The following is a 26,986-nucleotide window of genomic DNA, read 5'->3' as shown; positions in this document are numbered from 1 at the left end:
AGCACATTCCAAAACTATATGTTATTGAGAGTAGCTGAAGCAGATAAGCAGAGGGAAGAGTGGCAAAAGAAACTGTTGGGACAGCAGGCAGAGGTCAGCTGACAAAGGTCATGTTCCTAAGGCCATGCTAATCCTTTGGCTTTGTCCAGTAGACTGTGGGGAGCCATTGGATGGTTTAGGCAAGGGAAGTAGCATGGAAAATGTGAGCAGACCTCAGTCTTAGCCTATGGATACTCTTTTGCCTGCCATTTTATCTTGAGAGTATGAGTAAATACAAGAAGGGATAAAAATGAAAGTGAGGGGCTTTTATGAAGTACTGTTCGAAATTAAATTGAGAAAATTCTAGAGGTTAAAATTAAGTTAAGCAAACTCTAGAGGTTCTTACCGTAAACTCTCATCATATTTAAGCACTCCACAGCAATACACAGCGATACACATCATAATCCTCTGGAAATCTTACATGTTTCTGAGAGGCCGACCTAACAGTTTCAAGTTAAATGCATTTACCTGCCCAGTTTCTTCTTCCAATTTCTCATAAAGTTTGATGCTATCATAATGTATTTTCTTCAAGTTTATTCCAGGATGAAAATAAGTTGTTAAACCTGCCTTAAAAGCGAAGAGGAAAAGAAATACTGAAAAAAATTAACATTCTCAAAATGTTGACAGTTTATCTGTTAAACAATAATTTAAGGCTAGAAAGAAACTGAGAAGCACCAGCCAGTCCTTTGGGATGAGAACACAACAGCACTAGTCTGTGCACACGGGAGCATCAGGCTCATGACAAGTTTTAAGAAGAAATGTGAACTATGTGAGTAAAGTGAGAGCTAGCCAACAAACATACATGATAAGTGTCTGAAAGTGAACATGGATAAGGTTGTATAGAGATTCAAAAATGGGATGATTTAGACGGATGGTTTAGGACTACATGCTATTAAGAAGACTATGGGGGAGGCCGGGCATGGTTGCTCACACCTGTAATCCCAGCACTTTGGGAGGCCGAGACGGGTAGATTACCTGAGGTCAGGAGTTCGAGACCAGCCTGGCTAACATGGAGAAACCTGTCTTTTCTAAAATTACAAAAATCTAGCCAGGCATGGTGGTGGGCACCTCTAATTCCAGCTACTTGGGAGGCTAAGGTGGGAAAATCACTTGAACCTAGGAGGCAGAGGTTGCAGTGAACTGAGATAGCGCCATTGCACTCCAGCCTGGGTGACAGAGTGAGACTCTGTGTCAAAAAAAAAAAAAAAAAGTATGGGGGAATGGCATATGTTGTGGACTAAAGACAGCAAAACATATGTGCGTTGCCTTAAGTAGAAGGACCCTGGGCTAACATAGGATCTTCTTTGACCCAGTCTCCACCCTTCTCTTTTTTTGAGACTGAGTTTCACTCTTGTTACCCAGGCTGGAGTGCAATGGCGCAACCTCTGCCTCCTGGGTTCAGGCCATTCTTCTGCCTCAGCCTCCTGAGTAGCTGGGATTACAGGCACGCGCCACCATGCCCAGCTGATTTTTTGTATTTTTAGTAGAGACGGGGTTTCACCATGTTGACCAGGATGGTCTTGATCTCTTGACCTCGTGATCCACCTGCCTCGGCCTCCCAAAGTGCTGGGATTACAGGCATGAGCCACCGCGCCCAGCCCCACCCTTCTCTTAAATGGAGCAGCCCTCCTGTCCCTTTCCCAAAATTGCAAAATTTAAGAATTAGAAAATTCCTTACCACTGGAGCCTGATGAATAAGTGAACAGACTTTCACCTACTCAAAGCTTAACCTGTTTGATGTGCACATAGGTGATACACTGGAAATCTTTGTTGAATAAATACTGATTGATTAGTCTCAGAAAAAAAAAGTATCTAAATATTAGCTACACGAAAACCCCTTTTCTCAAATCTGGCAGATGCAATGTGGAATCCTGACAAAGAATTCTAAGCAATAATATGAAGCAGGATTCTCTCAAGTGTCTGGGCCCTCACTGGGCAGCTAATTTATTCTGGAAAGCTCATCAAAACACAATCTGTTCACAATAAAATCTACTTAGGAGTATTTATAAGGTACTCCTATGGTAGTGGTGGGCATTTGGTCCTCTTGAACTCAAATACTCCATTAAAGTTTGTCAATCATCCTTTATAACCAAAACCCTGGGGCTTCCATCTAGCACTTGTTCAAGCATCTGGACATACCCATGGCTTTTTTTTTTTTTTTTAAGAAAAATCCTGCCCCAGCTTATAGGTCATCCAGTAGCACAGCTCCATGTGGAAGTAAAGAAGGGATTCCATTACAAGGCAACTATAAGTCGGGCTCTTCCCCTTCATGGTTAAACATGCTCTGCTTCTTCTACGCGTTGGTATCCAGTGTGTATACCAACTTTTCTGGTTCAATTATAGAGAATCCCTGGCCTTCAGGTATCTGCTAGTGACCCCTATTTTGTCTTCAATGTATCTCCTGTATATAATTATATTGAGAAAGCTGATCATGACAAGCACTGGCCTAGGGTACTGATCCCCATTCACTCCTCAAGATCCTCTAAGCTTTATATGTGAGTTAAGCTAGACCACTGGAAAATTATCTATCTACACTACACAATCCTCTACTTCCTCACTCCAGAAATTTTAAGTTAATTCTCCTTCATTTGAAAAGGTCACATTGGTTCATTTTTCAAAAACTCTTACTGAAGACATTTAGCCCAATGTACATTGTGTAGGTAACAAATTCTTTTAGAAATTCATAGTCAAGGAAAAGTTAGTCTCCCTTACTGCAACTGTATACCTATTTCTACCAAACAATTGATGCTACCCTCTTTTCCCTGATGCTACAATAGTCAGAAGTAAGATATGGACTCAATTTTCTCACTCAGACATAAAATTACTTAATTTTTATACCCTTTCTTTTATATATTGGCTTTTGAAAATCTGTGTTTAAAATTTGGGGCCATCCAGATTAGTGCTTCCATTTAAATTATTTGAAAGTGACATTGCAGTGGTATCTATTGTTAAGTGCCAGGCCTGAATATAAAGACAGCACAGTGTTTTTCTCTTCTGTGACTTCAACAAGAACATATTAAATGAGAAGTTTGAAAGAAGGCAAAATACACTGTTCTTATCACTCAGGATTTTATAGTCTGATTGAGGTTATGAAACATTCATACACGAAACATTTAAATCAAGGGTAAATGATTGAGTGCCAGACACATAGTAACTATGAAACTAAGTCAAGAGAAGATGCCAGAAAGGTCACAGAAGGCATAAGAAAGGGGTTTAGCTATCATTTGGAGAAAGTGATTATAGTTGGTGGAGAAGATAAGGGAGGGAAGATAAAACAGAGATATAATCATTAAGAATTACTAACTCTTTATTTATAAATTCTTTTTATAACCCTTTATGAATTCTCATAACTCTATTTATAAATTCTTAACAAATTTATAAATTAAGAATTTATAAATCTTTGTTGATCTAAATAAATAAGTAGAGGAGAAGCAAAAGCTCTTCCTTAGACTGACAATTAATAAGTATAAAAGGAATGATAGAGTTAGAAAATTCATCACTGGATGCTAAATAAGGGGCAACATAATGGATGCTAACTAGTGCTTCCCCTCTCTCTTTAACAATCCTCCCCACTCTCAGAAGCCTCTACTACCTCAAAGAGTCCAGTGACTGATCTCAAACCATCCTATATTCCAGTGGCTCCAAATCTTTCACTTATACATTTACACCCAATACAAAGTTTTCAACATCACTAAAATATGTATATTTCTTTCCCCTACATGTGATATATAAATATTAATATACATCATAAACACACAAAACAACTTAGAATAAGTGAAGAACTCAAAAAACTTTTTATTTTATGTATTGTGTAGAAAAGCTTTTGAATATGAAGCTTATTAAGAACATTTTAGTGAGAGCTGTGTGATTAATACATTTCATTATTTAAATATCTCTGCTACATTAACATTTGTGACACAGCAATGTGAAGGCCTCATTCTGGTTTTGTGTTATTTTGAGACTGCTTTTACTGGCTGTATAGCTGCAGAAGACACCACTCAGTGATGCAAAGACCCACATGAAAGAAGCACGCGATTGGCTATGTCTCTGCATCCTGACACCCCTTCCTCCACCTCGGTCAACACCCACACGAAGGTTTCTCTTCACGTTTCACTATGACATTTCATGTTCTCGTGTCTGCCAGTTGTTGTTACAAACTAATTGGAAGGTATTGCATTTTTTTGTATTTTAAGTAAATGGGAACAAATCCTATTGAAACTCCTCATTTAGAAAAATTTTAAATGGGCTAAAAATTTATTTCTCACATACATGAGAGTTTCCTATGTGATACATATCATTTTGAGGCAGAAAACCTAATAATACCAACATCTCCAAACTTCCATTTTCAAAATGCTCTCTTCCCAACAGGACTATTTTGCAAAAGGCAATTATTTCTTACTTACTGAAAGCATCACTTTTACTGTGAAGGGACAGGCTGCATCTATTTTTTTAAATATATAATCTGCTATGTAGAAATGACTGGCAGCCATTTGCATTCACAACTCTTTACTACTGCTAGTAGATAACCAACAAACCTCTATGTAATACAACACTCTAAAGTTCACCCCTCTTCCTTTCTTCACACATTTTATACACACACACACACACACACACACATGCACATATATAAACACACATATATATATTTTATTGTACTTTAGGTTCTGGGGTACATGTGTAGATCATGCAGAATTGTTGCATAGATATATACATGGTGAGGTGGTTTGCGGCCTTCATCCCCCCATTATCTATATCTGGTATTTCTCCCCACATTATCCCTCCCCACCCTCCCCACTCCCCACTTTCCTTCCCCTAGCCCCCCAAAACTGACCACAATGTGTGATGCTCCCCTCCCTGTGTCCACGTGTTCTAATTGTTCAAAACCCGCCTACAAGTGATAACAATGCAATATTTGGTTTTCTGTTCTTGTATCAGTTTGCTGAGAATGATGGTTCCCAGATTCATCCATGTCCCTATGAAGGACACAAATTCATCATTTTTTATGGCTGCGTAGTATACCATGGTGCATATGTGCCACATTTTCTTTATCCAGTCTATCATTGATGGGCATTTGGGTTGGTCCCAGGTCTTTGTACTGTAAACAGTGCCACAATAAACATACATGTGCATGTGTCTTTGTAATAGAACAATTTATAATTCTTTGGGTATAGACCCAGTAATGGGATTGCTGGGTCAAATGGTATTTCTAGATCTAGGTCCTCGAGGAGTTGCCACACTGTCTTCCACAATGGTTGAACTAATTTACACTCCCACCAACAGTGTAAAAGTGTTCCTATTTCTCCACATCCTCTCCAGCATCTGTTGTCTCCAGATTTTTTAAAGATCCCCATTCTAACTGGCATGAGATGGTATTTCAATGTGGTTTTGATTTGCATTTCTCTAATTACCAGTGATGATGAGCATTTTTTCATGTTTGTTGGCCTCACGTATGTCTTCTTTTGTAAAGTGTCTGTTCTTATCCTTCTTGAATGTTTTTTTTTTTAAATAAATCTGTTTTAGTTCTTTGTAGATTCTGGGTATTAGCCCTTTGTCAGATGGGTAGATTGCAAAAATTTTTTCCCATTCTGTTGGTTGCCAGTTCACTCTAATGATTGCTTCCTTTGCTGTACAGAAGCTCTGGATTTTAATTAGATCCCATTTGTCTATTTTGGCTTTTGTTGCCATTGCTTTTGGTTTTAGCCATGAAGTCCTTGCCTATGCCTATGTCCTGAATGGTTTTGCCTAGGTTTCCTTTTAGAGTTTTTATGGCGTTAGGTCTTATGTTTAAATCTTTAATCCATCTGGAGTTAATTTTAGTGTAAGGTGTCAGGAAAGCTTTCAGCTTTCCTGCACATTGCAGGAAAGTTTCAGCTTTCTGCACATTGCTAGCCAGTTTTCCCGAAAGTTTCAGCTTTCTGCACATTGCTAGCCAGTTTTCCCAACACCATGTATTAAACAGGGAATCCTTTCCCCATTCCTTGTTTTTCTCAGGTTTGTCAAAGATCAGATGATTGTAGATGTGTGGTGTTGCTTCTGAGGCCTCTGTTCTGTTCCATTGGTCTATGTCTCTGTTGTGGTCCCAGTACCATGCTGTTTTGATTACTGTGGCCTTGTAGTATAGTTTGAAGTCAGGCAGCATGATGCCTCTAGCTTTGTTCTTTTTGCTTAGAATTGTTGTGGCTCTGCAGGCTCTCCTTTGGTTCCATATGAAGTTTAAGGTGGTTTTTTCCAGTTCTGTGAAGAAGGTCATTGGTAGCTTGATGGGGATAGTGTTGAATCTCTAAATTATTTTAGGCAGTATGGCCATTTTCACAATGTTGATTCTTCCCAACCATGAGCATGGAATGTGTTTCCATCTGTCTGTGTCCTCTCTTATTTCATTGAGCAGTGGTTTGTAGTTCTCCTTGAAGAGGTCCTTTACATCCTTTGTTAGTTGTATTCCCAGGTATTTTATTCTCTTTGTAGCAATTGTGAATGGGAGTTCACTTTTGATTTGGCTCCTTGTCTGTTACTGGTGTATAGAAATGCTTGTGATTTCTGCACATTGATTTACTATCCTTAGAGTTTGCTGAAGTTGCTTATCAGTTTCAGGAGATTTTGGGCTGAGATGATGGGGTCTTATAAATATACAATCATGTCATCTGCAAATAGAGACAATTTGGCTTCCTCTTTTCCTAATTGAATATCCTTTATTTCTTTTTCTTGCCTGATTGCTCTGGCTAGAACTTCCAATACTATATTGAATTGGAGTGGTGAGAGAGGACATCCTTGTTTTGTGCCAGATTGCAAAGAGTCTTCTGCTTCCAGTTTTTGCCTGTTCAGTACGATATTGGCTGTGGGTTTGTCATAAATAACTTTAATCATTTCGTGATATGTACCATTAATACCAGTTTATTAAGGGTTTTCAGCATAAAGGGCTGTTGAATTTTGTTGAAAGCCTTCTCTGCATCTATTGAGATAATCATGTGGTTTTTGTGTTTGGTTCTGTTTATGTGATGGATTACATTTATAGACTTGAGTATGTTGAACCAGTCTTGCATCCCTGGGATGAAGCCTACTTGATCACGATGAATAAGCTTTTTGATTTGCTGTTGCATTCTGTTTGCCAGTATTTTATTGAAGATTTTTGCATCAATGTTCATCATGGATATTGGCCTGAAGTTTTCTTTTTTAGTTGTGTCTCTGCCTGGTTTTGGTATTGGGATGATGGTGGTCTCATAAAATGAGTTGGGGAGGATTCCCTCTTTTTGTATTGTTTGGAATAGTTTCAGAAGGAATGGTACCAGCTCCTCTTTGTATGTCTGGTAGAATTCAGCTGTAAACCCACCTGGACCTGGGCTTTTTTTAGTTGGTAGGCTATTGATTCTTGCCTCAACTTCAGCCCTTGTTATTGGTCTCTTCAGGGATTCAACTTCTTCCTGGTTTAGTCTTGGGAGAGTGAAAGTGTCCAGAAATGTATCCATTTCTTCCAGATATACTGGTTTATGTGCAAACAGTTGTTTGTAGTAATCTCTGATGGTAATTTGTATTTCTGTGGAATTGGTGGTGATGTCCCCTTTATCATTTTTATTGCATCTATTTGATTCTTCTCTCTTTTCTTTTTTATTAGTCTGGCTAGCAGTCTATCTATTTTGTTGATCTTTTTAAAAAGGCAGCTCCTGGATTTGTTGATTTTTTGAAGTTTTTGTGTGTCTCTATCTCCTTCAGTTCTGCTCTGATCTTAGTTATTTCTTGTCTTCTGCTAGCTTTTGAGTTTTTTTGATCTTGTGCCTCTAACTCCTTCCATTTTGATGATAGGGTGTCAATTTTAGACCTTTCCTTGCTCCCTATGTGGGCATTTATTGCTATGAATTTCCCTCTAGACACTGCTTTAAATGTGTTCCAGGGATTCTGGTATGTTGTGTCTTCATTCTTGCTGGTTTTGAAGAACATCTTTATTTCTGCCTTCATTTCATTGTTTATCCAGTCTACATTCAGGAGCCAGTTGTTCATTTTCCATGAAGTTTTGCAGTTTTTAGTTAGTTTCTTAATCCTGAGCTCTAATTTGATTGCACTGTGGTCTGAGAGACTGTTATGATTTCCATTGTTTTGCATTTGCTGAGGAGTGATTTACTTCCAATTATGTGGTCAATTAGAGTCAGTGTGATGTGGTGCTGAGAAGAATGTATAGTCTGTGGTTTTGGGGTTAAGAGTTCTGTAAACGTCTGTTAAGTTTGTTTGGTCCAGATCTGCATTCAAGTCCTGGAATTCCTTGTTGATTTTCTGTCTTATTGATCTGTCTGATATTGACAGGGGAGTGTTAAAGTCTCCCACTATTATTGTGCGGGAGTCTAAGTCTCTTTAGGTCATTAAGGACTTGCTTTATGTATCTGGGTGTTCCCGTGTTGGGTACATATATATTTAGAATAGTTATTTTTTCTTGTTGTATTGATCCTTTTACTGTTATGTAATGTCCTTCTTTGTCTCTTTTGATTTTTGTTGGTTTAAAGTCCGTTTTATCAAAGACTAGAATTGCCACCCCTGCTTTTTTTTTGCTCTCCATTTGCTTGGTAAATCTTCTTCCATCCCTTTATTTTGATTATATGTGTGTCTTTGCGAATGCAGTGGGTCTCCTAAAAACAGCACACCAATGGTTCTTGGCTTTTTATCCAATTTGCCAGTCTGTGTCTTTTGATTGGGGCATTTAGTCCATTCACATTTAATTTTAATATTGTTATGTGTGAATTTGGTCCTGCCATTTTATTACTGGTTGGTTGTTTTGCCCTTTGGTTGGCATAATTTCTTCATTGTGTCATTGGTCATTACCATTTCGTTCTTTTTTGCAGTGGTTGGTACTAGTTTTTCCTTTCTGTGTTTAGTCCTTCCTTCAGGAGCTCTTGTAGGCAGGTCTGGTAGTGACAAAATCTCTCAGTAATTGCTTATCTGTAAAGAATTTCATTTCTCTATCACCTATGAAGCTTAGTTTGGCTGTATATGGAATTCTGGGTTGAAAGTTATTTTCTTTAAGAATGTTGAACCCTACAAGCCCCCACTCTCTGCTGGCTTGTAGGGTTTCTGCTGAGAGATCCTCTGTGAGTCTGATGGTCTTCCCTTTGTGGGTGACCCAACCTTTCTCTCTGGCTGCCCTTAGTATTTTTTCCTTCATTTCCACCCTGGTGAACCTGATGATTATGTTCCTTGGGGTTGCTCTTCTAGAGGAGTATCATTGTGGTGTTCTCTGTATTTCCTGTATTTGGATGTTGGCCTGCCTTGCTAGGTTGGGGAAGTTCTCCTGGATAATATACTCAAGAGTGTTTTCCAGCTTGGATTCATTCTCCCCGTCATCTTCTAGTAAACCACTCAGGCATAGATTAGGTCTTTTCATGTAATCTCATATTTCTTTAAGGCTTATTCATTTCTTTTCACTCTTTGTTCTCTTTTCTTGCCTTCTCATTTTATTTCATTGAGTTGTTCTTCAATCTCTGATATCCTTTCTTCTGCTTGATCTATTCAGCTATTGAAACTTGTGTATGTTTCGTGAAGTTCTTGTGCTGTGTTTTTCAGCTCCATCAAGCTGTTTATATTCTTCTCTAAGCTGGTTATTCTAGTTAGCATTTCATCTAATCTTTTTTCAATGTTTTTAGGTTCTTTGTATTGGGATAGAACATGTTCCTTTAACTCAGAGAAGTTTGTTATTACTCACCTTCTGAAGCCTGCTTGTGTCAATTCGTCAAATTAGTTCTCCAACCTGCTCTGTTCCCTTGCTGGTGAAGAATTGTGATCTCGTGGTGGGGGAGAGACCTTCTGGTTTTTGATGGTTTCATTCTTCTTGTGCTGGTTTCTTCCCATCTCATTGGATTTATATTGTTTTGATCTCAGGTAGCTGCTTGAGGAGGCGGCCTTTCCTTTGTCTGCCTGCAGAGAGGTGCTGCTGGGCTGTGGCAGACTCAGTGGAGCTGCTGCGTCTTTCATTTGCTCAGGAAAATTAGGCTGGCTTCTGCAATGGTGGCTTCCCTTCCCCCTGCTGAGCTTGATCATTCCTGGTTGCTCCCTAACTGATGTTCTGGGTGCATAACTCTGGAGTGAGAGTTTGTTAGCCTGCTGGTCTTTGTGCGGGGGCAGAGGGGAACCATCCTGCCGTTTGGGCTGTTTCACTGCATTTAGTTCCCCTTCTTACTGGGAGGCATGTAGCTCCATCCCGCCGGCTTTTTGGCTTTCTTGGAGTCAGCCAGTGCTTCCACCTAGATTTATGCTTACAGCCCCTGGCAAGGGCCGAAGTTGCTGTTCTGCCCTGTTCAGGCAGCTCACTGAGGCTTTTCAGCCCAGTGAAGATCTCCTGTTCTGTGGGTTGTAGAGGGCTTGGGTGGAGCACTGTATCCAAACTGAAGTTCCAGAGGGGGAGATCCCCTGGTCCTCCAGTCAATTGCATGCACCTCCTGGGTGGGGCAGTGCCCTGCCTTGCCTCAATTTGCCCTATTTGGTTTATACCCACTGTCCAACCAGACCCACAAAATGAACCTGGTACCTGGTTTGGAATTGTGGAGACCACTCAGCTTCTGTGTCTCTCTTGCTAGGAGCTGCTTTCTGAAGCTGCCTCTTATTCGGCCGTCTTGGGATCTCCCACCCACATTATATTATTTAAAGCACTGTTTTCTATAAAACTAATCACAATGATGATATCCTATAGCAGGCAACCTGCGCTATGTCATAGTATACAGAAGGCAAGGGAAAGAATAAGGACACCCCCCACATGAAGTGCCAACTTCACACTTAGTCAACCTTGAAATCATACACAACACATTGTCCACATCAAATGTGAGGGTTATTTATAAATATCAGTAAAGCTTAACTTCTTTCTTACATTTGCAGACAAAAGCAATTGGAAAAGTTCTTATATCATCTGCCTACACCCCAAATGGATCATCCTGAATCTTTAGTCCTCAGCAACCCAAACATCTACTTTGGTACCATCCCCAGGGGCAGCCCCTTCTGGAGATCCCAAGCTCCAAAACTCCTTCTTACACCATCTTTTCTTGTTTCCCTGCATCCACATGAAGTGCCCTATACTATTGGGAGTACTGTGAGCTGACAAAGCAGTCTTGTTAAAACCTTGGAATTTATGGATTTGTGATTCCATTTAGAAGATTCATTTTGCAGGCTGTGCCTTCCTCTCCAAGCATTTGATTCCTACACTCTCCAGATATTTCCCTCATGAAGCACATATCATGCTTCAGGGAAATGGCCCTTATTTTGATAATCTGCCCCCCCTTAGCTGGCTCTGCAACTTTCCTTATTATCATATCTACTCCACAAATATCTCTGTGTTAAACATTCCTAATATAGCCAGGCTCAGTGGCTCAAGCCTATAATCTCAGCACTTTGGGAGACTGAAGTGGGAGGACTCCTTGAGCCCAGGAGTTTGAGACCAACCTCGACAATGTAGGGAGACCTTGTCTCTACAAAAAATTTTTAAAATTAGCAAGGTGTGGTGGTGTGCACCTGTGGTCCCAGCTACAGGTGCTGATGTGGGAGCACTGCTTGAGCCCTGTAGGTTGAGGCTGCAGTGAGTCATGATCCCGCCACTGCACTCCAGGCTGGGTGACAGAGTGAGAATCTGTCTCAAAACACAAACAAAAAACAAACAACAACAACAACACCTAATATGTTTGGATTTCTTCATGCTGCTGCTCAGAGGGAGGCCTCTTTGACTTGCAAAAAAAAAACCCTAGAGCGGTGGTGCCTCACGCCTGTAATCCCAGCACTTTGGGAGGCCGAGGCGGGTGGATCACAAGGTCAAGAGATTGAGACCATCCTGGCCAACATGGTGAAACCCCGTCTCTACTAAAAATACAAAAATTAGCCGGGCGTTTGGCATGTGCCTGTAGTCCCAGCTACTTGGGAGGCTGAAGTGGAAGAATCGCTTGAACCCGACAGGCAGAGGTTGCAGTGAGTCAAGACTGCGCCACTGTGCTCCAGCCTGGTGACAGAGCAAGACTATGTCTCAAAACAAAAACCAAAAACCCTAGAATCAACTTCCTAAGACAACTCTCTTTTATTCCATGAGGGCCAAATAACCTGGCTTCCAATATCTGATTTCACCTTGAACTCTCACTGCATGGATCCTCATTCTGTAAACCACAGCCTAATACCATGTGTGCAAAGCAGGATAATGCCTTTCCCCACTCACTTTGGTATATTTTTAAGAAAAATTATTTTGCATAGTTAACTTTTAGATTAAGGGTATGTTGCTTTTTATTGATGGGACATCTAAGAAATAAAATCCCAAGGAATCCTGTATCTTATTCTAAAATGCAGGCCAGGCCAGCTGCAATGGCTCACACCTGTATTTCTAAAGTCTTGGGAGGCTGAGACTGGAGGATCATTCAAGTCCAGGAGTTCAAGACCAGCCTGGGCAACATAGTGAGACTCCCATTTCTAAAAACATTGATAAAATAGCTGGGCATGGTAGTGTGCACCTATATAGTCCTAGCTACTCAGGAGGATTGCTTGAGTCCAGGAGTTTGTGCTTATAGCGAGCTATGATCATACCACTGCACTCCAGCCTGGGCAACAGAGAGAGAGCCTGTCTCAAAAAATAATGATAACAATCATACTAATAAAATAAAATGCAGGCCACATTAAGTCAGTATATAAGTGAGGAAATAAGTCATTCAAACATTAAAGTGTGTGCACTCAGTAACAATTCAGAAGTGGTGAGAGGGTATAAGCCCTCCCTCAAAGGATATTTCCACTTGCCTAAATTTCCCTACTACTGAATGCTCTTTCCTGAATTGCCTCAAGGCCCCTGGCTCATTGCTCCCTGGTCTCTGTTGGCAGGTCACCTCTTTGAAACATTTTCCCTAGCACCTCCTTCTCCTCCTCCTCCATCATGTTGCACCCTGGACTGTATTTTACTTTTCTTCATGGTGATTACTCTCTAGCACTGATGGGTATTTTCTGTCTGTCCCACCAGAATGTGAGCTCCACAAGGGTAAGAACTTTGGGTTTATGTCTGGGCAGCACTCTCCTTCAGGTTTAGCTGGAAGCAGGCAACCCTTTTCATGACTCTCCATCCTGTGCTTTGAGCACATGCTAGATGTCAAAAAGCCTCTTAAAGCAGGGCTCCCTCTTGTTATCTCTTCTCAGCAGAGGAATGCTAATGATGAAATGGGATGATGAGCAGGGGCTAATGCTGCCCAAAAGAAAACTGCACCAGCAGTCATAAAAACTTCCTCTCCCATCCTTAGCTGATGTCAGAAATCCATGGTTTGACAATATGACAGCAGTATCAATTATGGCACAGCCCTGGAAGAATTATGCATACCATGAAGTATGCAAGACTGACTTGGCGCCTTATGTAATGCAAAAGCTGGGCCACACATTTGCAGTCCTCGTATTCAAGTCCTCAGGGGGCCAAACTATCATCTCAAAGCATAAAATTAAAATCGTAAGTAAATAAAAGGACCACCAAATGCGGGTGAAGGGAGTATAGCTAAGGATCTTGGGCTCATATCCAGGCTCACCCAGACAGTATCCTTCCATACAAAAGCTAACATGTATTATTCAATGCCATGTGTTTAATAATTTTACACATGTTAACTCAATCTTCATCACAATCCTATTAGGTAAGTACTATTAATGGAAACTTACATAACTTCCCAAAAGTCACAAGGGTAGAAACTTGCAAAGCCAGGATCTGAATCCAGAAGCCATATGTTCAAGATAAAAACATCATAAATATTGGTCGTCATCTGGAAGTACACCAGTTAAACTACAACTGCACTTCCAACTCTATTGAAAGCTCTAAAGAGCTCACAGTTGGGTGCTGTGACTGAGAAGGAAGTGGACTACACTAAGGCACAATTCCAAGCTTAGGACAGTTTGGGGTGCTTTACTTACTGCATGCCAGGTAGATCCAGCCGTGAGCTCTGATTTCTCCAGCAGGACCACATCTTTCATCCCCGCTTTGGCCAGGTGATAAGCCAGACTCACACCAACACAGCCACCTCCAATTATCACTGTTTCTGCTCTGTCTTTCCACTGTGTTTCTGCAGATGAGGGTGGTTTTTCCTCTCTAGAAGAGGTAAAGTTAAAATGGGAACTTTACTCAGTGATGGTAGTTATAGTTCTGGCCTGACTAATGCACTTCCCCTTACTGGTTTTTCTAATACTTAACACCCACTGACTGAGATTTGCATGATACTGATTTAATAATTTGGAACATCTAAACTGTGACTTAGGCAACCTGGTTGGGGGAAGGGTATTTGAGCCCCATTCCATATAATGATTCTGGGTCCATTGAAGCTACTATAGCCAAAGAAATAAACAATAGTTTCTTTTTTTCAAAGAATCTAGAGAATAGGTCGGGTTTGGTGGCTTACACCTGTAATCCCAGCACTTTGGGAGGCCAAGGTGGGAAGATTGCTTGAGCCCAGGAGTTCATGATGACCCTGGGCAACATGATGAAACCCCATCTCTATAAAAATACAAAAATTAGCCAGGTGTGGTGGTACTTGCCTATAGTCTCAGCTACTTGGGAGGCTGAGGTAAGTTCATGATTGCTTGAGCCCAGGAGGTTAAGTTGAGGCTGCAGTGAGCCATGATTGTGCGACTACACTCAAACCTGTCCAGAAAATAATAATAATAATTTAAAAAAAGATTTAAAATGGTACACTGGTCTGGGCACTTTGCAATGAATGGAGCTTGTAGGACTGGAAGTGTCTCTAGATGAGTCTGAGTAAGTGGTGAGTGAATGTGAAGGCCTAGGAAATACTGTACACTACTGTAGACTTTATAAACACTGGACACTTAGGTTACACCAAGTTTATTTTTAAATGTATTTTTCTTTTTTCAATAATAAGTTAACAGCTTGCTATAACTTTGTTACTTTATAAACTTTTAAATGTTTTTAACTACTGTAATAACACAGTTTAAAATGCAAACTTGTAGCTGGGCGCGGTGGCTCACGCCTGTAATCCCAGCACTTTGGGAGGCCGAGGCGGGTGGATCACGAGGTCAAGAGATCGAGATCATCCTGGTCAACATGGTGAAACCCCGTCTCTAAAATACAAAAACTTAGCTGGGCATGGTGGCGTGTGCCTATAATCCCAGCTACTCAGGAGGCTGAGGCAGCAAAATTGCCTGAACCCAGGAGGCAGAGGTTGTGGTGAGCCTAGATTGCGCCATTGCACTCCAGCCTGGGTAACAAAAGTGAAACTCTGTCTCAAAAAATAATAATAAATAAAAAATTAAAAAATGCAAACTCATTCTACAGAAATATGTTCCTTATATCCTTATTCTGGAACCTTTTTTCTATTAAAATATCTTCTTTTTTTTAAGTTTTCAGTTTTTTTTTCAAGGCAGAGTCTCACTCTGTTGTCCAGCCTGGAGTACAGTGGCTTGTTCTTAGCTCACTGCAACCTCCACCTACCCAGTTCAAGCGATTCTCCTGCCTCAGCCTTCCATGTAGCTGTGATTACAGGTGCACACCGCCACATCCAGCTAATGTTTCTGTTTTTAGTAGAGACAGGGTTTTACCATGTTGGCCAGGCTGGTTTCAAACTCCTGACCTCAAGTGATCTTCCTTCCTTGGCCTCCCAAAGTGCTGGGATTACAGGCATGAGCCACTGCATCCAGCCTTTAAACTTTCTCATTAAAAACTAAGACACAACTGGGCCCGGTGGCACACGCCTGTAATCCCAGCACTTTGGGAGGCCGAGGCAGGTAGATCACGAGGTCAAAAGATTGAGACGATCCTGGCCAACATGATGAAACCCCATCTCTGCTGAAAATACAAAAATTAGCTGGGAATGGTGCTGCATGCCTGTAGTCCCAGCTACTCAGGAGGCTGAGGCAGGAAAATGAACTTGAACCCTGGAGGCGGAGGTTGCAGTGAGCTGAGATTGCACCATTGCACTGCAGCCTGGGCGACAGAGTGAGGCTTCAACAACAACAACAAAATAAAACAAAACAAAAACTAAGACATAAACACACACATTAGCCTAGGCATACACAGGGTCAGGATCATCAGTATCACTGTCTTCACACCTCTACATCTTATCCCACTGGAAGATCTTCAGCGGCAATAACATATAAACAGCTGCCATCTCTTTTTTTTTTTTTTTTTTTGAGACAGGGTCTCTGTCACCCAGGCGGGAGTGTAGTGGCACCATCTCTGCAAGTTCTGCCTCCCAGGTTGAAGCAATTCTCATGCCTCAGCCTCCTAAGTAGCTGGCATTACAGACATGTGCCACCATGCCCAGCTAATTTTTGGATTTTTAGTACAGATGGGGTTTCACCATGTTGGCCAGGCAGGTCTTGAACTCCTGGCCTCAAATGTTCTGCCTGCCTTGGCCTCCCAGAGTGCTGGGATTACAAGTGTGAGCCACCAGGCCCCACCATAGCTGTCGTCTCTTACGATAACAAGGGCTTCTTCTGGAATACCTCCTGAAGGACCTGTCTGAGCCTATTTTACTGTTAAAATTTTATTTTCTAAGTAGAAGCAGTATACTCCAAAATAATGATTAAAAGTATAGTGCAGTAAATACGTAAACCAGTGGCACAGTCATTTATTATCATTGTCAAGCATTATGTACTCTACATAATCACATGTGCTATACCTTTATGTGACCGGCAGCACAGTAGGTTTGTTTAACCAGCATCACTACAAACACATGAACAATGTGTTGCATATGACATTATGACAGCTATGATATCACTAGGTGATAGGAATTTTTCAGCTTCATTATAATATTATGGGACCACCATTGTACATGTGGTCCATCATTGACTGAAACATCATTATGAGGCACATGACTATACATATATGTATATTATATGTGTGTATGAATTTTAGAGTAAATTACAGGTATCATACCCAGTTACTTCTAAATATTCCTGTTCTAGTTTTATAAGAAAAAAGACATTCTCTTACATAATGACAGTATAGTTCTCAAAGTCAATGAAGTTAACATTGATATATTATAGTCCATATTTAAATTTAATAAATTATCTCAATAACATATTTATAGCTATACTTTATCCAGGCAGGGATCAAATCCAGGATTCTGTCTCTTCAATCCCCTTTAATTTAGAACAATTCCTAATACTTCCTTTGTGTTTTATGACCTTGACATTTTTGAAGAGTACTAGCCAGTTATTTTGTAGAACGCTTCTTTTTTTTTTATTGTTTGTTTGTTTGAGATGAAGTCTCACTCTGTTACCCAGGCTGGAGTACAGTGATGTGATCTCAGCTCCCTGTAACCTCTGCCTCCCAGGTTCAAGTGATTCTCCTGCCTCAGCCTCCCGAGTAGCTGAGACTATAGGTGTGTACCATCATGCCCAGATAATTTTTGTATTTTTAGTAGAGATAAGGTTTCCCCACATTGGCCAGGCTGGCATTGAACTCCTGACCTTGTGATCCACCCATCTCGGCCTCCCGAAGTGCTGGGATTACAGGGATGAGCCACCATGCCTGGCCAGAACACTTCTTACTGTGAGTTTGGCTGGTGTTTCCTCATGATGAGACTTGTGTTATGCATTTTTGGCAAAAACATCATGAAAGCGATACTGACTCCTTCCCAGTACATATGAGGAGGAAGTATATGATGTTGGTTTGTCCCGATATTGGTGTTGTTTCTATCTGATGACTTGCTTAAGGTGGTGTCTGTCGGATTTATCCAGTAAAGCTACCATTGTTTCTTTGTATAAATAATAATGTGAAGTCTTACTCTGAGACCATGTAAATATACTGGTCCTTATCAAACTTCTACTGAGTGGCTTTAACTTCTATTGATATTTCCTAACCCCATCATTCCTATTATATTTAGTAGTTGGCATTCTACAGTAAGGAAGTGCTTTTCTTTCACTCTTGTTTGTTTGTAGTTTATATCAATATGAATTTATGGATATTTATTGTTTTCAGTGGACACAATTCATTACTAGTCATCATTTATTTTAATGCCAAATTGTCCTGGATTTGGTCTGCAGGAGGTTCTTTAAGTTGACTCCTGTATGCTTTTGACATAGCTATATAATTCTTAGAGCATGTCCTTATTTTCTGGTGCCAAAACATGCTTTGTTTAACCAGTCTTTAAATGACTGTTAATGTTTGTTTGTGTGCTGTGTAAGAAAAAAAATAATGGACATATGACCCAACTACTTTGGACAGAAATCCATTTTTAAATAGACTGGGCATATCTTGTATTTTAGTTGAAACCATTATAGTGGTGACAAAAAAAATAATAATCTTAAAGATTCTTTTTGCATGTGTTCAAAAGAAAGAATTATTGCTTTTGGGACAGTGGTCAGGTGAAACAACAACAACAACAAAAGAGAACTTAAGATCAGGAAACCTGGGTTTGAGTCCCTAGCCCAATCAAATAGCTTTTTTAGAGAAATTTACACAGAGGTCTCAAAGTTTTCTCATTTGCAAAATGGAGCTGTGAACGTTCTGTTTGGCAAGAGATGATAAAGCATTATCAAATATATAGTATTTCCTCTGCCCAGCATACCATAACAGGTTTCAGACTAGGTACAGTGTTTTTGATTATGTGAATTACTATCTTAAAATCCATCTGAATGTAGTTGAGGATGGTCATAAAAGTATTTGAAATAGAAGTTAGGATCCATGCAAAAACCCAGCTCAGCTATCTTCTATATCAGAAATGACAAGCACAACCTGACTGTGAGTTTGTTCAAGTGCTTTCCAAAATAAAACATTTTTTTGATAGTTTGAAATTGAGTATATAAAGAATATGCGAAGATGGCGCTGTGAGAACAACCCAGGATTGGAGCTCTCGTTGAATCCGCAAAGAGGTGAGTCCGAGCTGCATTTCCAGACTGATCTTTGTTGCCCACAGAACGGGGAAACTCCCAAGTATAAAAAAGACACGGGACGCCAGGCAGTAAGTCTGCCTGGCGAAGCCGGCAGCCGGGGCACGGCAGCGGCCGGCCCTACCCAGCAATCCCCACAGGGCACGTTTGTCCGGGTGCCCTGTTGAACCGGCAACCTGAGTCGTGAGAGGGCTGGACTTGAGACTGAATGAGACTTGGACAGTAGGCCAGCCCAGGGGATTGCAGAGACAGAGCGTTCAGGATACCCAGTGGGACGAACAAAACCGTGATTTCAAACTATCCCGAGCAGACGGTCCGAGACGCTCTGTTGGAGGGGGGGCGTCGACCACTACCAAGACAACCCACCCCAACTGAGATACACGCCCACTGCTGACGCAGCCTCCCGTTGCCGAGGCAACCCGTCCCTACTGAGATACACGCCCACTGCTGACGCAGCCTGCCCTTGCTGAGGCAACACGCTACAACGAAGAGACTCCGCCGCAGTGCGTGGCGGAGACCACAGCAGAGCCTGCAGGAACAGGGCGAATCACACAACAGCAGGGCAGAGACTCAGCAGGCAAACAGTGGCTAGTCTGCCTCCTAGCTGGGCAGGACACCTCAAAGGACATCGAAAAATAAAGCCCGAACCCCCCAACACAGAGCATTTGAGAAAAAAAGGGTTTTTTTAATGAGCTCTGTTGCAGCAGAATCAAACATAGCAGCCTAACAGCCCTGAAACAACAACAGAGCTCACAGCTCAGAAATTGAGCTCCTAAAAAGAACAGACTGTCTCCTCAAGCAGCTCCCTGACCCCTCTATATCCAAAAGACTGACATTTGGCAGGCATCATCCTGGGACAAAGATAGCAGAAAAAGAAATGGGTAGCACCCTCGCTGCGCCACAGCTGCTAGAGGTGCACCCAAGACAAGCAGGGCCTGGAGTGGACCTCAGCAGTCATACAGCGAAGGGGCTAGGCTGGTAGAAGGAAAACCAAGTAACAGAAATACTTCATCATCAACCATCAGGGTGTCCACTCAGAGACCCAATCAAAAAGTCAGCAACTACGCAGACGACAAGCGGATAAACCCACAAAGATGGGAAGAAACCAGCGAAAAAAGGAGGAAAACACCCGAAACCAGAACACCTCGCCTCCTAGAAAGGACCAAAACTCCTCACCAGCAAGGGAACAAAGCTGGACGGAGAATGACTGTGACAAAATCACGGAATTAGACTTCAGAAGGTGGATAATGAGAAACTTTTGTGAGCTAAAAGAACATGTATTAAATCAATGCAAAGAAACTAAGGAACTTAAAAAAAGATATGAGGAAATGATAACAAGAATGGATAACTTAGAGAGGAATATGAATGAATTAAAGGAGCTGAAAAACACAATACGAGAACTTCGTGAAGCATGCACAAGTTTCAATAGCCGAATTGACCAAGCAGAAGAAAGAATATCTGAAGTCAAAGATGAACTCAATGAAATTAAACGAGAAACCAAGATTAGAGAAAAAAGCGCAAAAAGGAATGAACAAAGTCTCCAAGAAATGTGGGACTATGTGAAAAGACCTAACCTACGTGTGATAGGTGTACCAGAAGGGGACGAAGAGAATGAATCCAAGCTGGAAAATACTCTTTAGGACATCATCCAGGAAAACTTCCCCCACCTAGCAAGACAGGCCAACACTCAAATGCAGGAAATACAGAGAACACCACAAAGATATTCTGCAAGAAGAGCAACCCCAAGGCACATAATCGTCAGATTCAACAAGGTTGAAATAAAGGAGAAAATACTAAGGGCAGCCAGAGAGAAAGGTCGAGTTACCCACAAAGGGAAGCCCATCAGACTCACAGCAGATCTCTCGGCAGAAACACTACAAGCCAGAAGAGAGTGGGGGCAAATATTCAACATTCTTAAAGAAAAGAATTTTCAACCCAGAATTTCATATCCAGCCAAACTGAGCTTCAGAAGTGAAGGAAAAATAAAATCCTTTGCGAACAAGCAAGTACTCAGAGATTTTGTCACCACCAGGCCTGCTTTACAAGAACTCCTAAAAGAGGCACTACACATAGAAAGGAACAACCAGTACCAGCCATTCCAAAATCACACTGAATGCTAAAGAGCATCAACATAATGAAGAATCTACAACAACTAACAGGCAAAACAGCCACTTAGCATCAAAATGGCAGTATCAAATTCACACATAACAATATTAACCCTAAATGTAAATGGACTAAATGCACAAATCAAAAGACACAGACTGGCAAATTGGATAAAAATCCAAAACCCATCAGTGTGCTGTATCCAGGAAACCCATCTCACATGCAAGGATACACAAAGGCTCAAAATAAAGGGATGGAGGAAGATTTACCAAGCAAATGGAGAGCAAAAAAAGCAGGAGTTGCAATTCTCATCTCTGATAAAATAGACTTTAAAGCAACAAAGATCAAAAGAGACAAAGAAGGCCATTACATACTGGTAAAAGGATCGATAAAACAAGAAGAGCTAACGATCCTAAACATATATGGACCCAATGCAGGAGCACCCAGATACCTAAGGCAAGTTCTTAATGACTTACAAAGAGACTTAGACTCCCACACAATAATAGTGGGAGACTTTAACACTCCACTGTCAATATTAGACAGATCAACCAGACAGAAAATCAACAAGGATATCCAGGGCCTGAACTCAGACCTGGAGCAAGCAAACCTGATAGACATTTACAGAACTCTCCACCCCAAATCCACAGAATATACATTCTTCTCAGCACCACATCACACCTACTCAAAAATTGACCACATAATTGGAAGTAAAGCACTGCTCAACAAATGCAAAACAACTGAAATCATAACAAACAGCCTCTCAGACCATAGTGCAATCAAGTTAGAACTCAGAATACAGAATCCAACCCAGAACCGCACAGCTTCATGGAAACTGAACAACTGGCTCTTGAATGTTGACTGGGTAAACAATGAAATGAAGGCAGAAATAAAGAAGTTCTTCGAAACCAATGAGAACGAAGACACAACATGCCAGAACCTCTGGGACACATTTAAAGCAGTCTCTAGAGGAAAGTATATAGCAATAAGTGCCCATATGAGGAGAATGGAGAGATCCAAAATTGACACCCTATCATCAAAATTGAAAGAGCTAGAGGAGCAAGATCAAAAAAACTCAAAACCCAGCAGAAGACAAGAAATAACTAAGATCAGAGCTGAACTGAAGGAGATTGAGACACGAAAAACCCTTCAAAAAATCAATAAATCCAAGAGCTGGTTTTTTGAAAAGATCAACAAAATAGACAGACCACTAGCCAGATTGATTAAAAAGAAAAGAGAGAACAACCAAATAGATGCAATAAAAAATGATAAAGGGGAAATCACCACAGATTCCACAGAAATTCAAACCATCATCAGAGAATATTACAAAAAACTCTATGCACATAAACTAGTAAACATGGAAGAAATGGATAAATTCCTGGACTCCTGCGTCCTCCCAAGCCTAAACCAGGAGGAAGCTGAAACTATGAATAGAACAATAACAAGGTCAGAGGTCGAGGCAGCAATTAAGAGCCTACCACACAAAAAAAGCCCAGGTCCAGACGGGTTCACAGCCGAATTCTACCAGACACACAAAGAGGAGCTGGTACCATTCCTTCTAAAACTATTTCAAACAATCCAAAAAGAGGGAATCCTTCCCAAATCATTTTAGGAGACCAACATCATTCTGATACCAAAACCCGGCAGAGACTCAACAAGAAAAGAAAACTTCAGGCCAATATCCATGATGAACATAGATGCAAAAATCTTCAATAAAATGGCAAGCCAAATGCAACAGCAAATCAAAAAACTTATTCACCATGATCAAGTAGGATTCATCCCGGGGATGCAAGGCTGGTTCAACATACGCAAGTCTATCAACGTAATTCACCACATAAACAGAACCAAAAACAAAAACCACATGATTATCTCAATTGACGCAGAGAAGGCATTTGACAAAATTCAACAGCCCTTTATGCTAAAAACCCTCAATAAACTCAGTGTCGATGGAACATATCTCAAAGTAATAAAAGCTATTTATGACAAACCAACAGCCAATATCATACTGAATGGGCAAAAACTGGAAGCATTCCCTTTGAAATCTGGCACTAGACAAGGATGCCCTCTTTCACCACTCCTATTCAATATAGTTCTGGAAGTTCTAGCCAGAGCAATCAGGCAAGAAAAAGAAATAAAGGGTATTCAAATAGGAAAGGAGGAAGCCAAATTGTCTCTATTTGCAGACGACATGATAGTATACCTAGAAGACCCCATCACCTCAGCCCAAAAACTCCTGAAACTGATAAGCAACTTCAGCAAAGTCTCAGGATATAAAATCAATGTGCAAAAATCACAAGCATTCGTCTACACCAATAACAGACTTAAAGAAAGCCAAATCAAGAGCGAACTGCCATTCGCAATTGCTACAAAAAGAATAAAATACCTTGGAATACAACTCACAAGGAATGTAAGGGACCTCTTCAAGGAGAACTACAAACCACTGCTCAACGAAATCAGAGAGGACACAAACAGATGGAGAAACATTCCATGTTCATGGTTAGGAAGAATTAACATCGTGAAAATGGCTATACTGCCCAAAGTAATTTACAGAATCAACGCTATCCCCATCAAGCTACCATTGACTTTCTTCACAGAACTGGAAAAAACCACCATGAACTTCATATGGAACCAAAAGAGAGCCCGCATAGCCAAGTCAATTCTAAGCAAAAAGAACACAGCGGGGGGCATCACACTACCGGATTTCAAACTATACTACAAGGCTACAGTAATCAAAACAGCATGGTACTGGTACCAAAACAGAGATATAGACCAATGGAACAAAACAGAGGCACCAGAGGCAACACAACATATCTACAACTATACAATCTTTGATAAACCTGACAAAAACAAGCAAGGGGGAAAGGATTCCCTGTTTAACAAATGGTGTTGGGAAAACTGGCTAGCCATGTGCCGAAAGCAGAAACTGGACCCCTTCCTGACACCTTACACTAAAATTAACTCCAGATGGATTAAAGACTTAAACATAAGACCTGGCACCATAAAAACCCTAGAAGGAAATCTAGGCAAAACTATCCAGGACATAGGAGTAGGCAAGGACTTCATGAACAAAACACCAAAAGCATTGGCAACAAAAGCCAAAATAGACAAATGGGACCTAATGAAACTCCACAGCTTCTGCACGGCAAAAGAAACAGTCACTAGAGTGGATCGGCAACCAACAGAATGGGAAAACATTTTTGCAGTTTACCCATCTGACAAAGGGCTGATATCCAGAATTTACAAAGAACTCAAACAGATTTACAGGAAAAAAACAAACAAGCCCATTCAAAAGTGGGCAAAGGATATGAACAGACACTTTACGAAAGAAGACATATATGAGGCCAACAATCATATGAAAAAATGCTCATCGTCACTGGTCATCAGAGAGATGCAAATCAAAACCACATTGAGATACCATCTCACGCCAGTTAGAATGGCGATCATTAAAAAATCTGGAGACAACAGATGCTGGAGAGGATGTGGAGAAAAAGGAACACTTTTACACTGTTGGTGGGAGTGTAAATTAGTTCAACCATTGTGGAAGACGGTGTGGCGATTCCTCAAGGCCTTAGAAATAGAAATTCCATTTGACCCAGCAATCCCTTTACTGGGTATATATCCAAAAGACTATAAATCGTTCTACTATAAGGACACATGTACACGAATGTTCATTGCAGCACTGTTTACAATAGCAAAGACCTGGAATCAACCCAAATGCCCATTGATAATAGACTGGATTGGAAAAATGTGGCACATATACACCATGGAATATTATGCAGCAATCAGAAATGATGAGTTTGTGTCGTTTGTAGGGACATGGATGAATCTGGAGAACGTCATCCTCAGCAAACTGACACAAGAACAGAAAATGAAACACCGCATATTCTCACTCATAGGCGGGTGATGAAAAATGAGAACACATGGACACAGAAAGGGGAGTACTAAACACCGGGGTCTATTGGGGGGAAAAGGGGAGGGCCAGTGGGAGGGGGAGGTGGGGAGGGATAGCCTGGGGAGAAATGCCAAATGTGGGTGAAGGGGAGAAGGAAAGAAAAGCACACTGCCATGTGTGTTCCTACACAACTGTCTTGCATGCTCTGCTCATGTACCCCAAAACCTAAAATCCAATAAAAAATTTAAAAAAAAAAAAAAGAATATGCAATTGAAATAAAATAATTCAAATTTGGGGTATGTTTGTTTTTGTTTGTGAAATGGAGTCTGTCGCCCAGGCTGGAGTGCAGTGATGCAATCTTGGCTCTCACTGCAGCCTCTACCTCCTGGGTTCAAGCGATTCTCCCACCTCAGCCTCCCAAGCAGCTGGGACTACAGGTGCACACCACAATGCCAGGCTAATTTTTGCATTTTTAGTGGAGACAGTTTCGTCATGTTGATCAGGTTGGTCTCAAACTCTGGGCCTCAAGTAATTTGCCCAACTCAGCCTCCCAAAGTGCTGGGATTACAGGCATAAGCCACCACACACAGCCAAAATATAATTTTTTGGATACTCTTGAAATTTGTATTTTATTTGTCTAATCAGTTTTAAACAGAACAACTTGTTTGTTAAATTTCCATTTTATTTTGCACTGGATTAAAAAACATCATTCATCATTTTTACAGATATTTTTGTGACGCTTTACAATTTATAAAGCACTTTCATATTCTCTTGTTTAATCTTCACAGCAATCCTGTGAGTTATATAGAGCAAAATCAGTATCTGCATTTTATAGATGAGGAAACTGAAGCTCAGAAGCGTAAGGTCACATTCTGCATGGCGCAGGAACTGTGACTTGGTGTCTACTGTATTCCCAGCACTAGAGACAAACCCAGTACATCACAACGCACAGTAAATATTTGTTGAATGGATAGATGGAACTCAAAAGTAGATCTTCTGATTCCAGAATTTCAGATCATAAGACATAAAATAAAATTCGAATCAACCCATAATCAGGTTAAGTGATGCTGCTAAACAAGCCTTTCCTGGCAGCTAGGAATAACCTACAAACATAAGAAGTCGAAAGATGCTCAGCAACGCTCATATGTAAATACAGACCAGTCAAAACAAGGACATGCCATTTTTACCCATCAGATTTAATCAGATTTAGCAAAGATTAAAAAAAAAAAAAAAGGCCTATTCTGGGCACCAGGGAGGATGTAGGGAACGGACACACACTGGTGTGGCACATGCAAACTCTTGCCACACATTTGGAGAATGTGTCTTTCAATCTTTCAGATGCACATAACCCTTCCCCTAACAAGTTCACCTTTAAAAACTGGTGCTACAGATAGACTCCCATAGGTACTCAAAGACAGATGCATATGCAGGTTATTTGCAGTAATAAACAACCAAAAACCATTTAAATGTTAACGAATAGACCGTTGAGCTATAGTGTAGAATATTGACAGGATGGAAAACTATGCAGCCACTAAAAGGAACAAGTCAAGTCAGTATGTGCTGATATGGAACAATCTCCATGATACATTGATAATTGTGAAAAGCAAGATGTCAATAAGCCAAAGAAGAACCTATACTGACCTGTGATTGTCTATGCTCAGACCTTTAGATTCAGAAGACACTATCAACAATTGTTGATTAGGGGATTCGGGCAGGAGAGACTTTACACGGCGAACCTTTAGATATTGTTTCACTTTATAATTAATTGATAATTCGAGAGGGTGTCTCAAGGTCCATTTCTTGGAGGCTGGACCGCTCCTAACCCCAGAGCCTGCCTCGGCCTCTGGCTCCCATCCCGCAGCCGCCCCGCCGCCTCTGCGCAGGCGGGGGCCCCACTCACCCTTCCTGGCCGCAGACGGAGCGCGGGCGCCCGGGGGAGCCCCGCCGCCTGCAGCTCCTCAGCAGGATGCCCCGCAGCCGCTGCGCGCCCGGGCGAAGCATGACTAGGCCGAGGCCGAGGCCGAGGGCGCGGGCGCCTGCTCCGAGGCTAGCGGGCAGCCTGAGGCCGCGGGGCCGGCAGGGCGGCGGTCGGACCCTCCCCCGGGCGGGGGGCAGGGGGCGGGCTCCTGGACGGCCGCGCGC

At 41.3% G+C, this 26,986-nt stretch overlaps 1 protein-coding gene across 2 annotated transcripts in view; it reads right to left on the bottom strand.

The window, feature by feature from the left end:
- Positions 1 to 26,905, bottom strand: part of DMGDH (dimethylglycine dehydrogenase) — a 92,707-nt gene extending 65,802 nt beyond the window's left edge. For both annotated transcript variants that reach the window (XM_002744831.6, XM_008991902.5), the window contains exons 1-3: positions 26,745 to 26,905; positions 13,918 to 14,092; positions 508 to 606 (exon numbers count right to left, since the gene is read on the bottom strand). In XM_002744831.6, the coding sequence (XP_002744877.3) occupies positions 508 to 606; positions 13,918 to 14,092; positions 26,745 to 26,845 (375 nt within the window). In that variant the 5' untranslated portion in view covers positions 26,846 to 26,905. The remainder of the gene's footprint in view (positions 1 to 507; positions 607 to 13,917; positions 14,093 to 26,744) is intronic.
- Between the last annotated feature and the right edge of the window lie 81 nt (positions 26,906 to 26,986).

This window comes from Callithrix jacchus, chromosome 2 (genome assembly GCF_049354715.1).
Source record: "Callithrix jacchus isolate 240 chromosome 2, calJac240_pri, whole genome shotgun sequence".
NCBI lineage: Eukaryota > Metazoa > Chordata > Mammalia > Primates > Cebidae > Callithrix > Callithrix jacchus.
Note: the sequence above shows the minus strand (reverse complement) of the source record. Positions and strands in the feature narration are given on the sequence as shown.